The 17,020-nt window shown below is 42.8% G+C and overlaps 1 protein-coding gene across 8 annotated transcripts in view; it reads left to right on the forward strand.

Moving 5' to 3' along the window:
• Positions 1 to 17,020, forward strand: part of dlgap1a (discs, large (Drosophila) homolog-associated protein 1a) — a 142,110-nt gene that overhangs the window by 34,524 nt on the left and 90,566 nt on the right. For 6 of the 8 annotated variants that reach the window (XR_011515507.1, XM_070541761.1, XM_054746514.2 and 3 more), the window contains 3 exons: positions 6,446 to 6,538; positions 6,716 to 8,241; positions 16,177 to 16,391. Coding sequence is in view for 7 of the 8 variants with exons in the window: in XM_070541761.1 (XP_070397862.1) it covers positions 6,826 to 8,241; positions 16,177 to 16,391 (1,631 nt within the window). In the remaining variant the exon portion in view is untranslated. The remainder of the gene's footprint in view (positions 1 to 6,445; positions 6,539 to 6,715; positions 8,242 to 16,176; positions 16,392 to 17,020) is intronic. The other 2 variants (XM_054746553.2, XM_054746618.2) reach the window with 2 other exon arrangements.

The following is a 17,020-nucleotide window of genomic DNA, read 5'->3' on the forward strand; positions in this document are numbered from 1 at the left end:
AGACATTTCCTTCAAACACGCCCACAATTTTATGCAGCTTCACACTCATCCATTTTGTCTGTGACAAGGAGGCAATTTTAGATAAAGTATCTTCCCCCGGGCTACCCTGACTATCCTCTAAGCCTCAATCCTGGTATTCACCCTCAGAGAGTGACTCAAAATCTTTTTGTTTGCCAGCTTCCATTTAGCCTAAAATAACTTGATCTCAACCCTATTTTCATTTCTCCTTCCGCCTACACACACAGCATCAATCCAGTGTGCCTGGCATATACGAGTCTGAAACATGCTGCTGGAGGTGGTTAAAAAACACTGGTGGGGCATTCAGCCATCAGTCTTTATTTCTTGTGGGGGTTTCTTTAATGTCCAGTACTTAGAAACGATGTTCTCTTGACATTTACTTTATTTTATGAACGAATGTCACTAACACTGAATGGTAGCACTATTTCCTCGCAGGTCGCAGATTCACATCCCAGCCTTATTTAGGCCTTATTTTATATATTAGTTCAATCATCTAGAAAAAATATGTTCATCAGATTCTTTGCACAAGTACTTCTACATCAAGTGATTTCAGCAGCTTTATTATTAACATTATCAGTACCTTCCACAAATAGGGCTCTGTCCCCTTAAGGGAAGCAAGTTTTTGCTGGCCACGCCCACTTTCCCCCCACTCAGTAACAGCTGAGAAGCTCTGACATCTGGAGGTGTTCAGAGTAGAGCCGCTGCTCCTCCTGTTCGACAGAGGAGGGTTGGTTCTATGCTAACTGTCCTTATTGTGACATCACAACAAGGGAGTTTTTGAAATAGCTTTTTTTGGGGCAAATAATTCCTGAAATCAGACACTAAAAGAAAATAGATGGATGCTTTTATTAACTCATCCACTGCCAGCCGTTTCCTGATCAGAAAAGTCCTTCACTGCCAGCGTTTTTCAGTGTTTTTACTGTACCGCTCTATGATGATGTCAACACTAAAACTTCTAAAACAAAGAGTAGACAAACTTCTAAAACAAAGAGTAGACTCACCTCTTACATCAGGAAGAATCCGCGCGTTTCGAACGTCATCCGTTCTTTCATGATTCATTGTCGAATTGTGATCAGCAGAAGCTTTTCCGGTTCGTGCCTCTTTTTTTTTTTTTTTTTTTTTTACAGCAGCGGTCCAAAATGATTTCCTAACACTTGGATTTTCTGCTTCCTGATCACGTGACGTGTGACGTACGCAGATGACGATTGGCTTTAGAGCTGGGATGTTTGTTTTCACAATGCAGGGGCTCGTTCCGACGCCCACAAAGAAAAAAATGCAAACGACGACTTTTGTCATTGGTAGTGAATAAGTTAATGCTTGGAGTGTCATCAGAAATAGACTCACATGGCAGCAAAAAGGAAGAAAAAAGTCAGTTTTGCATAATATAAGGATTTTTAAAATTGTTATTTATTTTTTTAATAATGGGGTTCACAGCTCTGGCCTAAGTCATAAACATGGACACTCTGGACTTACTTCTTAGCCTGGAAAGCCAGACTAAATAAATATATTATTTAGTCTGGCAATGCTCCATTGACGGCTCTCGGTCGTGGGGCGGGTTCTACTGTTGTCTTTCAAATGATCGCTGCATGCTACTGGACAATGAACGCGACATACTCGCTGCAACGGATGTCGGTAAATGAGACGGTCCGCTGTTGAAGATGGCGAAAATACATCCTTTTTTTTTCTAAAAAAAGCACTTGAATACATCTATCTGCTCCTGAATCTAATAAAGTCCAGGTCCAAATGGCCCAAAATTTATGTAAAAGCCATTTCAAATTAGCTATCGCCATCTTGTTCCACTCTGTTGCATCATCCCGCCCACCAGACAAATAAAGGGCCCTGATTAGCCCACAAAGCGGATAGAGCTCTGTGATTGGCCCACCATTGTGGCTTGGGGAGAAATTATGACACGTCTCTAAATAAAGTAAAATTTTCCAGTGCAGATTGGACACAACCCATAGAAGCACTGATTTGATCTCATTTCAGAGAAAAATAGAACAGGTCAGATGCACCTAATAAATAAAATTACTAACAAACTCAGAAATCTTTCTTTGCTTCACTGTTCTGGTGCTGAAAACATCACTAATGCGGATCAAAGGAGATACACAGATGAATGTACCTCTTATTTATTATTTGGAAACTACATTTACTGCAGCTGGCAGAGGCAGAGATATTTTCTATTGATACACAGAATTTACAGAATCATTTTAAATTTTAATATGGGAAGACTGCAGGAGGGAGCGGTAAAATACAGGGGGTCCCCAGCAAAAACAAGAAACTACGAGTCTGATGAAACCCGCTGGTTTTCCATTAGGCAGTCACGGGGCAGCTCCAACGACCCAGTGGCTGTACTGGGTCAATGTTATCGAGCTCAGTCCGGCTCGGCCGTGAACGAGCCGAGGCAACGTCGTGCTCTGCTTAAGAAGAGGTGTTATTTTCCCGCTTCAGAAGAAGCGCCCAACGTGTTTTTACGCTTTCTCCGAGACATGTTATGTCGCTAAGTTGTTAGCGCCGCGCGCTAACGCATCAATAGTGCAGCGTAGCCTGCTGGAGGTTTTAAGGGTTCAGATGAAACACTCGACCTCTCAGGCTGCTCATGCATCGATCTTAAGTTGTCGCTGTTGCGCTCACGCCGTAATACAGTATTAGATGCGGTTAAAGTCAGACATGAAAAAATAAATAAATTTTACATGAATAAGTGATGCTTAGCCTGGTGGGGGGAGGAGAACCTGGCCTAATAAGCACTGGAGGAAACCCTGTCAAGATCGTCAACACTCGTTTATCTTAATGCTACTGAAACATGTAAACCAAAAAGCATTATATCCACTGCTACCTTTCTAATTTTAAACTCAGTAACTTATGCTGTAACTTCACCTTGCCCTGCCTGCCCCTTTCTTCTTGCTGCCCGCCGGCTGTGATCACAAGCGACAACATAGTAGTTCCCGCTGCTTCTTCGGGAAACAGCGCAAAAAAAAAAATAAAACTTGGGATCTTGTAGGCGTGGCAGTAAGATTTCAGCCGTGGCGGGCCGCCATGGCTACGCCTATGTAAGGGAAACACTGAGTTCAGTTAAAGGGAAACTCAAGATTAAATGCAGCTGCTGTCAACAACAAATAACAGATTTAAAACATTAAAACTCTCAACAGACTAAATAGTGTTTGTGTGTTGTGACATTTATTATGTGAATATTATTATTCTTATTATATTTATTTATTTATTACCCCTATCGGCCCCTAGTGGCCAGAACCCGGTGTGGTCCACCACAGAGAAAGGCTGCTCTGGCATGATGACTTTAATTATTTTACAGGTCATTGCTCAGCCGTCTGAAGGTCACGCTCACACAGACGAGTGTTGGTAAATGGCTGTTTGACTGTTGATGATCCATGTGTGTTTTTATTTCTGCAGTGAGCCAAAACCACCCAGAGTTTGTTCTTTAAAACTCATGTTAAATCCACTGTTTGATGCATTTTAATGAGCTTCCTCTGTAGGGATGGGTACCTTTGACATTTGAATCGATCCGGTACTAATTCCCGGTACCTACGAATCGATACCGGTACTTAACGGTACCAATTTTCAATACTTTTGAGTGTTTAATATTTTAATTCTCTTTTATAATTAAATATAAATTTTTCTCAATATATAACCATATTTGATAAATATCACGATAAATAACATACAACTGTTTGTATTTTAACATCGTCCTTGTAGTTTTATAAGCTGATAATTAAACTGAAGCAAACATCTTTACTGTGAACAAAATTTACTGTGTATCTTCATTCCTTTTGCTGTCCTTTTTCAATTGATTTTTCCTACTGGGAAGTTAGAATTTCCGAGGAGAAAGCGAACGTACCATTAGCTGATAACAATGGTGGCATAGGAAGCTAACATATCAAGCTAACATTATCTTAAACAGTTTATTTAGCTGCTGGAGCAGATTTAAACGATGATGCCTGACACTTAGATCGTTGTCACTGGTTTCATCTTCACTCAATCACCCGTCGCATTTAGTAAAGTGACGCCAAACTTTAGAGCGCGTTCATGTTCTTCTAGTCGGAATTTCGGAGTTCTGAGGAGAAAGCAAACGCACCATTAGTGAAACGGAAGCTAACATATCAAGCTAACGTTATCTTAAACATTTTATTTACCTACCGGAGCAGATTAAGATGAGGATGTCTCACTTAGATCGTTGTCACTGGTTTCATCATCACCCAGTTACCCATCACATTTAGTGAAGTGGACCCAAGCTTTAGCGTTCGTTCTTTCTACCATGCTGCTCTGTTTACAACTGGCTCGCAGCGACCGACGACATAACGCTCTTGCTCATGTGCAGCTGTCTAGGCAAGTTCTCATTGTGAAGGACGGGTACTGAAACGAGGCACCGTTTCAAATGAAGTGAATCGGTGCTCAGTCGGTACTGTGGAATTCGGTCAGTACTTTAAAAAGTACCGAATTCGGTACCCATCCCTACCTCTGTGTGGTACTTTTTGCTGCAAAATGCAAATGTTACATCACGGAGCGAAAGTGCGGCAGATGCGTTGTTTTTTCACATTTTTGCTGCTGCGCGCCTGCGCAGTGTGAGCGAAGGGAGGGGAGACGTGACGCTGCTCTCTGTGTCTCTGCAGGCTGCAGATTAGTAGCGACAGGCAGCTGGTGTGATCAGCTCTGAAAGACGTTGATCAGAATTTGCAGATCATGTTTTTTTCAAGGGAGATCGGCTGCAGACTCTTCTAGTCAGCAACCTGGGAATCAAAACTAGGAATCAAAATTAAAATATCGGAACAATTCCAGGAAAAACCGATACCTAACCTTATAGGAGAGCCCAACCCAAGTCCCCAGAGTCCTCTTCCTCACTAGAAGATTTCACATGGTCAATGTTGGATTGAGGAGGTCTTTGAAGTACTCATCGATCCCAAGTCAAGGTCAGCAGCACACCATCACCACATTAAACAGTGTTGTAGCAAACTGCTTTCCACTCATGAGATGCTGGATGGTGGACCAGAATCGCTTCCCTGGGGACGTGCTCGAAATTCTGTCGGATGTGGGAATTGAAGCTCCTTCTGACGAGAGACTCCGCCAGACATTCCCAGCAATCCCTCACAATATGTTTAGGCCTGCCAGGCCTGACATCCCTAGCCTGGCCTGCGTGACTCGTGCTATGTTTAATTCTACACAGAGAACTAGTCTGGTTACTCACAGGCGGAGAAGCACATGAGGGGCGGGACTAGCCAGCTCAAAGATAACCAATGCCGACTGTACCGCGCGACGCTCTAGTTTTGTAGCTGTAGTCAAAAGGCGACCGGTGACGGCTCAAACATCTTTCTTCAGAAGAAAGGCTTTTAGCGCTTCTACTTGTTATGGTTTTAAAGACGTTCAAGTTATTTCGAATTTAAAATAGAATAGACTTTATTGATCCCACGGTGGGGATATACACTCGTTACAGCAGCACATACAATTAGAGAAAAGGAAGAAGAAAAATAACAAAAGTACAGGTAAACACACAAAGGCAGTAAGTTATTATTATTACCTTAAACCAATAAAAACAATAATTAAAAAGAAACTTGGGTTTCTAGAACTATGCAGCATAAGGGACACAGACATGCTTGATGTACATCTGGTATTGCACAAGTATTGAACACATACTGAACATTGCATTGATGCTATTGTGAAACATGATAATGCCAGTACCAGTTCAACTGAGGAGTTATGCACTCTTACTGCAGAGGGGATGATTGACTTATGATAGTGTTCTGTTTTACATCACATCTGCCACTGGAGGAGCTGTCCATGGCCTCCACAGTGGAACGCAGTGGGTGGGAGGGGTGTTCCAAGATGGAGGTCATCTTCACCACCGTCTTCTTTTCACACATCTCAACTGAATCTAGCTGGCATTCCAAAAACTCAGCTAACTTTTTTTAACTAGCTTGTTCAGTCAAGATCAGCAGCTATGCTTAATTATAAACCTGGTTTGAGAAATTTTAAACCTAGTTCTACTAATCTCTGATTAGTGCTAATCTTAGTTTAAATTAAATATTGCTGGTGCATTCGGGCCTAGACTAATAACACTATCTAACTTGTACTACTCAACCTCTACCAAAAGTCCCAACTCCAACTATTTCCTCACCTCTGTAGTGATGTTCCGTGTTCTAATTACCAGTTTTTGTGTCTGGAGATCGAAATTCATTGGTTTACTACTTAGTCAACATTGCACTAAACCCTTCTTTCCATCTTCAGTACATTTTGAGGAATTCACAGGTGTCAAAACCAGGTTAAGCTAAGCATAGCCATCAAGTGCTCGCACACATACTCAAACCCTAAATCTGTCTTCAGGTTGGTACTCGGGTACCCCACTTAACTGATTTCTTTGATCCACTGTTGTCATCTCTATAAATGATCTTCTGAACACCCATTTGTCTCGCCTTTCACCCAGGAAAAATTTGCCATGGGAGACCCTACTAGAGGCAAAGTGCCTCGGACAGCATAGCTCTTAGGATCATTAGGACACTCAAACTTCTCCATCACGGTAAGATGGCTGTTTCTGGAGGTTACATGTTTAAAAGTTGAAATACTGTCAAACCTATAACACAGCAATGATGTTACCATTGAAATATTAATTAAATATAGACTATTGAAGGAGCTCTATGTGTTGCCTTCTTTACTTTAAATAATGCTTTGTTGTTCCTCTGATTCTGTTTTTCAGTTTGCAGCCCTTCCCCTGCGGACAGTCCTCTGCAGCCCTTCTTTGATTACAGGCCTGGCATCTTTCATCCATTCATTCTTCTTTCCACTCATCCATCTTTTTGCCTTGTCATGAAAGGCCTGTCCGGTAGCCGGAGTCACCATCACGTGGTCTCCTATGAACCGTCATATGATCCATTAGGTCACTATGTTGACCGTAAGCCATATTTGTTCAGTCAGGTGGACATGCCAGTGCCCATTCCTATGCCACATCCAGCTGAGTTGCCCTACTACAATGCTCAGCATACCTCGTACCCCTCTGACAGCAACAGCATTGTCCCATATGGAACCTTCCCAAGGAGGTGCCACTCCACCTCCTCATCTCACCATCCTGAGGTAAAGGATGAGTGCATGGCCATGGTACCATATGTAAGAGGAGTAGGAAGAGGGGGAGGAGGTGGAGGAGGCTATGGGGGTAAAGCGCAGTCTCGGGTACCAGTAAGCTTTCTGGACCCGTTTGAGCAACAGCCACCATTTTCCAGAGATGGCTACCACACACTTCAGTACAAACGAGGAGTATTGTCTCAGAGTGGGGGAATGGGGGCCAACGAGAACAACAATGACAGTCCTGGGAGAATTCGACACCTGGTCCATTCAGTTCAGAAACTTTTCACAAAATCACACTCATTAGAAGGGCCACATCACACACAGTCATCAAAAGGGGCCAATAATGGGAGTGTTAATGGTGGCGGTGGTGGTGGAGGAGGTGGCGGTGGTGGTGGTTCAAGGGCCAGCTCAGAAGGAGTGAGCACTCCAGCTGGAGTGCGCCAACGGAAGCGCAGCAAGAGCCGCGAGCGCTGTCGATCAGCGGAGCCCAAGCATCGAAGCTACCACCATCACCACCACCCCCAACTTCATGGCTCAACATCTGCTCCTGGTTCTGGATATTGGAGCTCGGATGACAACCTGGAACGGGAGCTGTGTCTCTACCACCCTCATCACCACCAACCTCCACCCTCACCTTCCCTCTCCATTTCTCCCTCACCTGTGGCTATGTCAGTGAGTCAGTGCCACAGCAACAATCATGACAAATACCCCCAAACACCCCTTCCTAGTCTCTCCTCATCGCAGTCCCAGCAGTACTTCATGATGGACCCCTATGGGACACTTAACGAGCACACACACACCCATGCACGCCATGGCCACACGCACCACTCTGCGCTCAAAGCCTCCCGGAGCAACAGCGATATGAAATATGCAGCATCACCAGCATGTGTGCCAGTTAGTGGTAGCAGCAATAACAGCGGTGGTGGTATCGGTGGAGGAAGTGGCCCCTTGCTGCCACTGGGTCTTGTGGACGGACCTCTTGAGAAGAAAAGGGCATGGTCATCAAGCCTTACGGTGAGCAGAGCTCGAGAGGTCTACTCCAACAACAGCAGCTACAACCAGCTACGAGCCAGCGCAGGATCCGGTAACCTAAACCTAGATAGAGCTCTAGTCAAATCTAAGGGCAGTCAGCAGCAGGACCACTCTTGCCATTTCTTACAGGTAAATAATTTCTCGCTGATACCCATTCAAACCAGTCAATTCACCTTTCCTTTCCCTGTTTATTTCCTTTTCTCCACAAATTAATTTTCATACCAATGTTTCCTCTTAGTCAGTGGCATTCATTTCTATCAAACCGAGGTTTTAAACTTTTCAACTAATACATTTTGTGGCTTAAAATAGCAAAAATAAAAACAAAATAAAGAGACTTCCTTTACTGGAATGAGCCAGTGACTTCCGGTGAGGAAGGGTTAGGGTTCTCTAAACTGGTGCTGAAGTTTACCTTCTCAGTGGTCTAGTGGTAGTGGGTCCGCCGTGAGACTGGGAGATTGGGGTTCTAATCGTGGTCAAGTCATACCAAAGACTTTAACAATGGGACCCAATGCCTCCTTGCTTGATTCTCGGTTTCAAAGGGTTGGGAGGAGTTAAACCACCAAATACTTCTCGAGCGAGGCCACAGCTGCAGCTCACCGTTCCCCATGGTGATGAGTCAGATGCGGAGATGAATTCCACTAGTGTGTGATGACTAATGACACTTTAATTTAGGTCACCCAGGTGGTCATAAAGATTCTCAATGGCAAGGCCACAGAGTAGATGGGATTCGCCCAGAGCTCCTTAAGGCTCTGGATGTTGTGGGGTTGTGTTGGTTGATGCAGCTCTGCAGTATTGCGTTGACATCAGGGGCAGTTCCATTAAATTGGCAGACCGGGGTGATGGTCCTGCAATTTAAACAGGGGGACCACAGGGTGTGTTCCAACTATAGAGGGATTCCTGTTGGGGTACTTAGGAGCATGGGGTACCAGGGCCCTATATGCTCAAATAGCATTTTCACATCTGGCCTGGTCCGGTCTTGGTAGTGTCTGCCCACCCCCATGTGGCTAGAGTTAGTTCACATATTCTTCTCAGGAACGCAGATGTCTCAGAGCATGTGGGCGGGGCAAAATATGCTCAGAAGTCTGCAACAGTGAGAGAAGTCTGGAAAAAATAGTCTACAAAAGAATTCTTTTGACACTCAATATGGCTTTCGTGAAAATCATTCTACTTACGTGGCCTTACTCAACTTCACCAAAAAAGTCTCAACTGCTCTTGGAAAAAATAAATTAACTTGTAGTTAGGGTTGTCACGGTAACCGGTGTAGAGGTAAACCCCTGTAAAAATATTGACAATAATAATAACTGTCTTGTTTTTAAAAAATTATATTATCTCGTTGGATTACTGTGGCTGCGGTGTAGGCGCGGTGACCCTTACCAGCCACCGTATCATATGCTAAAGTTGCCGGCGGCACATGCGCACTTTGTTGTTTACAGCCAAAACTTTCTTGAAGCTAACGCTGAAATAATGGCCAAATGAGGAGACGGCAGTGCTCAGGACATTTATTATCCCTCAAAGAAGACAAAGTGGGAAGTACGGGCATTTTTTGGATATCTGAAGAATGTCGAGGGACAGTTTATAGAAGAAGGCTGTCCTGTTTGCAGCACGTGCAGAAAAAGTGTCTGTGAAAGGCAGCAACGCTTCAAATGTCATGACACATCTGCGTGGCCATCACTCACTACTCCACAGTCAACGCAAGGCAAGCTAACGTTAGCGTTTGAGCTAAAATACGTAATCCGAGGATTTGGGTTGAGGGAGAAAGCAACGAGTCGCTATATAAAGCAGCCGCAGCACCGCTACCTGCATATAAACCGTGTCGCGGACACCGCCATGTTGAAATGACGCTATGCATTACGGGGCTCCCAGGAGCAGATAAGAGTTGGTCTCTCTCCGAGAATAATTATGAATTTAACAATGATTACTGCCTGATGACATTTTCCCAAATCTGCAAAGCTCACTGGAAGGACACAAACCGAGGACAATATTTTCCTGATATAGGGTTTATTACTCAAGTAAGGGTAAAAAAGTATCTGATTAGAAGGCTACTTGAGTACTGAGTATCATCTGGTCTAATATTTTTAGAATGATGACATCAAACAGACAAAAAATCAGAAGTTATGGGCAAATATTGGTATTTTCAAAACTAAAGGGGAAAAATGTAAACAAATAAACAACATAATTACAAAATAACACATTTTTGGTAAAATTTAGACACAAACTGAGGACAATAATTTCCTGATATACAGGGTTTATTTAGTTGTCTGAAAATGTAACACGTTTAAAAAAATACAGCGATAATACCAAAAACCGTGACAATTTTGGTCACAATAACCGTGAGGTTACATTTTCACACCGTGACAACCCTACTTGTAGTATTTTCTTAGACTTTTCTACCACATTTGATACTGTTAATCATACAATTATTTTAGCGAAACTACACAATTATGGTGTTAGAAATGTTACAAATGTTTTTTTAAATTATCTTTCTAATAAAACTCAATTTGTTTCTGTTAACCCTAACAGAGCTGGTCTCCACTGTGGGGTACTGCAGGGTTCCATTCTCGGTCCACTTATTTATATTGATATATTTAATGTATCAATCCTGCTATCAACAGTTAGGTTGGCACATGAAGTAACGTAAGTTGAATATGTAACACAGACACTCTGGTGACCTCTGGTGTTTAGAGGTGGTATTGCAACAAGACTAATTTTCCAGCCATTTGGACCTTTGGTCTTTAGCCTGGTGCTGCACAAGCAGTAGGCTTTGATCACTGGACCCCAGGGACCTGCTGGGATAGATTCAGTAATCAGTAGATTAGAGGTTTTTAAATGAGAGTCTGCCATTTCTGTCATTGAAAAATGTAAAACAGACACTGGAGTAAAACTCCTCAAACGTGCAGAACGTCTCAGGAATGGTAGGTGCTGATTAATCGTTCTGATTTTTAACACAATCCTTGCCCTCCAACAATGTCATGGATACACCTGATTACTGTAATGGTTCTAGAGATAATCTTATCAGATATTCCTGCTGAGTGTGGTGTGTTAAGAGCACTCTAGTCTAGGGGTCTCCCATGCTTTGAAAATCTTCCAACAATTTTTAAATCTCACCATGTGAACCGGCCAAAAGTAACTGCACCAAAGACAAACAGGTCATGACAATAAAACAGCGTGTGTGATGTTGGAAACAGCAGCATCACATGTTTCATCTGACAGTGAGGCTTCTCCTATTGGTGGACTATTTCTCTGAAAGGGCTTACAGTTAATGGGGTCAGTTTGGTTCCGTGAGAACTCAAAATCCATTGTTCCACCATGCAGCGAACACAAATCGCAAAACGGTTTTAATAAGTTTGACACAGAAGCATCTCAGTTGGCCTGTTTTATTTTTCTCGGCTAATTGAACTTATGCTCTGACCTTTTGCCTCATCATCAAACAGTGTTACTCTGTTTTGCGTAAAGTTTAAAACATATTTATTTAGCCTTTGGTCGGATTGACAACTGCGGATTTTATGGGCTGAAGAGGTTTGATGGAATATCACTGACTAAGGCTGAGGACACACTAGAGCTAATCTCAACAGAACGTCATTGTTCGAGTCATAGTCCAAACACACAATACCTTCCTGACTTGTTTCATCCTTCACATTTTCAGAAATATGGGACCTTATGGTTTGGGTCATTTAGTTTAAGGGTTTTAGTATTTCTATGTATGTAAAGGAGAAAAAGAATGTTTTACATTTCATCAAATTACAACATTTTAAGTAGCTTAACTATTTCTGGCCTTAGACAACGTTGGACTGAGCCCTGCCTAGGGCTGGGCGATACAGCCTAAAATCAATATCACGATATATTGAGGATTTCACCTCAATAACAATAAATGGACGATAACTACAGGTATGTGCAGAAACAAAAGTTGTCCACTAGATGGGGCTGTCGCATGGGTAACGTTGCGTTACGTTGTTACGTGACTCAAGGTGGTACAGTTTCTTAAAAGGAACTCTGGCTATGAGGACGTGTGTGCCCTAATAAGCCACACGTTTTATGTTGTACCAAACTAAGTTGTTAGAAACACAAAATATAGCTGTTTATTTATAAATCTATAATATTTAGTACATTTTTTGACATACGTAGGACTCCATGCTTTCCACACGCAATGCACTCTGGGGGCGATGACGTATATCGGTTGCACTTGGAAGAAAAGCTATTGACGCTAGTGTTTGTTTACGTGCTCATCGTATTAATAATTAAATAAAATGCAGCATTGTGCTGCTTTTGGATGTAATTTCCAGTCAGAGGGCAACAAGGGGAGTGATGTGAGTTTACACAGCTTTCCCACTGGCAAGAAGAGGAGAAAGCAGTGGGAAGAAGCCCGTGGACGGACACAACTTCCCAAAGATCCGCAGCTGTGTTCCCAAAATTTTTCTCCTGATGTGTTCGAGGCTTATAGTCGACCACAACTACTTAAAGAGTTCCCCAGAGCGGCTGGGTATAAGAGAGGGCAGAAACTAAATGCTTTACCGACCATTTTCCCACACAAGGAGCCTAAACGCCCTCGGAGACGCTGGACGCTCTCCTGCAGCTTCCGCTTCTGTCATGTTGGGCGAACCATCAGACATGCCACTTGTCATGGATGAAGCTGAACATTCCCCTCTCCTGTCATTAAAACAAGCAGTAAGTGCAGCAATACGGTGTTCTCCAAATATGTAATATCTGCAGAAATGATTAAAGTGGTTTCACTGAATATGCTAATCATCTATGAAGCACACGACAGCTCTGGATGCTAATATTCCTCAAAATCATTCATAATTGAATAAGTTTGATCACACGATAGCTTACCGTTAACTTCTGCTGACGAAAATGTGAGCTCGCTTCATCCCGCCCTTCTTGCTCTTCACGTTGATGCTCGTTTTGTGAAACATGGTCAGTGATGTCCTCATTAATGGTTCCCACTTGTTCAAACTGAAAAGGCTGAACAGATGACATGTTGATGTTGCTGAACAGTCACTACAGGGTCCCAAAGTCGGCCGGTGCAACCGAGGCACAACCCTGTGACGTCACTACCCAGAGTGCAGTACTACCCGCTAACAACAATGGCGACCTACGAGTTAAACAATTTTTACAATATTTTATAAAAATGAAGACCTTAAGAAGTTTTTTTACACCATTTTAATATAACCGATACTAACATTTATCTTTTAACAACTGCAAAGGTTTGTAACCTGCGTTCCTTTTAAAGGGACATGAGTGTTGCCAGCCTACACACATCTTTTCATTTTTTTATTATCAAATTTATTGACATGGGAAATATTATCATGATAAGAGTCAGAAATTTTGCTAACGATACATTTTTTATTTATTGCCCAGCCCTAGCCCTGCCTAAACATTGTTGTTGTACTCAGATTTAGGTTTGCAATGACATTCTTCATCAGCTGTACCAAAGGAAGGCTGATGTTGCGTTTTCATATCAGTGTGGCTTCACATCTGAAAGCTGCAGGATGCGCCAGAGCTCTGTCTTGTGACAATGGGCCACTGTTTACCCAGTTAAATTCTAAAATAGCCTGCGTTCGATATAGCACACCCCCTCAAGGCACTTTACAACACAATGGGTCATTCATCCATTCACATGAATGTTCACACACTGGTGGCGATTGAAGCCGCAGCTTCCCTGGGGCGCTTTGACACAAGGGAGGCTGCCGAACGCAGGCGCCACCGGTCCCTCTGACCACCACCAGCAGCGTAGAACGATTGGTCTAAATAAATAAATAAATAATCAAACAAACGAATAAAGATCAAATGAAACAACACGGACAGTATCTACAGGTGAGGTTGTCCTAGCAGGGTTTAAAGCGAGGATGGAATGTGTTTACAAGACAACGTTGACACGTGAATGATGTGAGGCCATAGTTGGTCATCAGGGTGAGGCTCTAGTGTGTCCACAGCTCTGAAGGAAGCATTGGTACCTTGCTCCTCAACTCTAGTCATTTACTCTTGCCCCCCCACCCCCACCCCCCACACACACGCACACACACACACTTTTCCTCCACTCACTCAACTCACCCTCAAGCTTCTTTTTACCCAACATTTTGCCACCCACCTCCGTTACCTCTTTTTTGTTTAGAGAGCGTCCTTCCTCCTCCTCTTCCTCCTCTTTCCTCCTTTTGAACTGAGAAGTAAGTGCAGAGCCAGTAGCAGCCTTACTCTCTTAACTCTAGTCATGACTTCATGGAGTTAAACCCTCATTCCTGTTTGCAGACTTCATTTTCGACTTCGTAGGACCTCTTTTCCTTTCCCCTTACCCGTAACTGAATCTTTTCCTATTGTCTGTGTGTTTGTGGTTTGTTGTTGTGCTGAACCGTGTTATGTTGGGCTGCTGTAAATCAGGGTGGTACATTTATCTCAGTAAAATGACAAAAATACCCTCTGGTTGTGCATTTAGTTTTATGCAGCTGTTGTAAGTGCCTCCTGCTGGTCCAAGCACACATGATCTAATCATTTATACAGGCTGAGGCTCTGATTTGAACATTACTAACGTTAGAATTATAAATCAGACTCTGACTCATGTTACTGACTCATTTTGTTGACCTAAAGCTTGATTTATTTTGTTCAAGTCTGCATTTGACCACTGAGCTTGTTTTTGATTTGTTATCTAAACAGGATCACTCAAATGTTTCCTGTAACTTCAACTATAACCAGAAAAGACAATCTGATTGGTTGTAGTCGAAGCTTAAACGGATGCAGGTCAAATGGGGGTCAAACCGAACAAAAGGGCACATCGAATTAGCAGTTAGTTTGTCGTTTTTCTTCAGCATCCTCACTCCTGGGTTGCACTGTTACCTGTTATTTGTAAAGCTGCTGCTTTAAGACATCAAAAACAGAGTTGCCAAGGGAACGGTAGACATTTTGTAGTGTAGAATCCACAGTTGATGCTTGAGACATACCGCACCTACCACGTCCGTGTGAAAATCACACGTACAGAAACTAATTTCTTCAAACTGAAATAGAAATACATAGAAGGTAGACAGCATACGCTGGATAATGAGGGCTTCAGACAGCAGTGGTGCTGTTTCTCAGCTCTTCAGTAGACGCAGCGTCAAGCCGCTGTGGATGTAAAGCCAGTGCGTGGGTGAGAGGCAACGCTGATAATACTGCAGCTGGTCCTTTCCCCGCATTCTCTTTTTATAGCCAAGCTGCTCATTTGTGTCTGTTTGACGTCACGCACATAGAGAGGCAGAGACGGAGACATTTAGCTCCGCAGATCTGCTCAGCCTCTTCTCAATGATTCTAATCATCCATTCTAAAATTAGCTGCAGTGTTTCTGCTGTTTGTTCCTATAGATTGGTGTTGTTGTGTAGTTGCAGCTAAAGGTTTTCTTCCATATAAAGCAGCTCGTTCTGTTCATACGCGCCTGTGGTTGAGCTCATTTGCCAGATGTGTGAACAGCCCTGGACCCCTGGGCAGAACAGAGGCCAACGGGGTGTTTTCTCACCACTAGCTGATTGGCTTGGTGTGTGATATCAGGAACGTGAGCTCGTTGTTGGCCCTCTTGTTTATCGTTTGATTGATTCCATTTTGGTCTGAACTAAAAAAACGTTTATTTAAAATGTAAAAAGTAATGTTTCACTAGAATGTCTACATTTGTTTGGTAGAGTGTGTTCTTTGGTGTGTTTAGTTTTTAAGAGCACATACATTTGAGCACAAATACACACTTTACACAATCAGAAGTATTTTTGTTTGGTGAACTGAGCTCATTTGTGTAAAGCAGATGTTTGACACAGCTGGAGAGAAACTGCACAATGGCCTCTGTATATACTGGTCCATGCTAATTAGCCCCCATTCTCCTACTGTGATGTGCATGTTGGAGACAGGCATGGATGAGAAGAAATGTCAGCCATCAGTTAGTTTAAATACACTCTGGATGTTTGATTGTTCTCTGAGTCATCCTTGGTGACCAGCCCAGTCTTTATGGGTTCTTTAGACTAGAAGGATGGTTAGTTGGCCAGTGTGGAGGCTGGGACTCAGAGGAAAGGGAATTTATCCTGACCACATCTCACCGGTTTTCCTCCTGGCTATCAGGTACCTCAAGATGAGTGGAGCGGTTTCTCTCCTCTGGGGAAAGAGGATGACATCCCTTGTCGGAGGATGAGGAGTGGCAGCTACGTCAAAGCCATGGCTGAAGATGACAGTGGGGACTCCGATGGGAGTCCCAAACCCTCACCAAAGATGCAGGCGCGTCGGGCCAGCTACCTGAAGGCCACACAACCATCCCTTACTGAGATGACCACTCTGCAGTAAGATCTTTGTGTTTACTTTGCCTGACCCAAATAAATAAATAGAAATCAGCGTAAACCCCTCGTCTCCTCTGCGCTGTCACGTGATGACATCACAAACTTTATGGAATGTTTCCAAAAGTTGGACTAAACGTTTAAAACCTCTTATGTAAAACAGAAAATTCAACCATGCATTAAATGACTTTTACTTATCTTTTAAATGTATTTTTATTTTTTAATCCTAGTCTCCTACGTGCACTCCTTTTTCATGATGGTATCGAAACTGATGCCGTTGCTATTTTTTTAAGAAGAAGAAGAAAGTATCATTTCTATAGCGCCGCTCAAGATAAAAATCACGAGGCGCTTCACAAAAACAAAAATAAAATGTAAAAATATAAAAAAGCATTTAGAAAATCTTTAAAAATATATGTTTAAAATGAGCAAAAATAGGCAATTGTGATTAAAAAAATGTTAAGAAAGAGAGAGAGTGAATAGGAAAGAGGGAAATCAGTGGATCCTGAGGAAGGTGGAATAGGTGGGGAGAGCAGAATAAAGAGAGAGAGGTGAAGAAGGTCATACAAAAGCCAGCTTGAACAAGTGAGTCTTCAGCTACTTTTTAAAGGAGACCACTGAGTCCACTGATCTCAGGC

Source organism: Nothobranchius furzeri, chromosome 11, assembly GCF_043380555.1.
Source record: "Nothobranchius furzeri strain GRZ-AD chromosome 11, NfurGRZ-RIMD1, whole genome shotgun sequence".
Classification (NCBI taxonomy): Eukaryota; Metazoa; Chordata; class Actinopteri; order Cyprinodontiformes; family Nothobranchiidae; genus Nothobranchius; species Nothobranchius furzeri.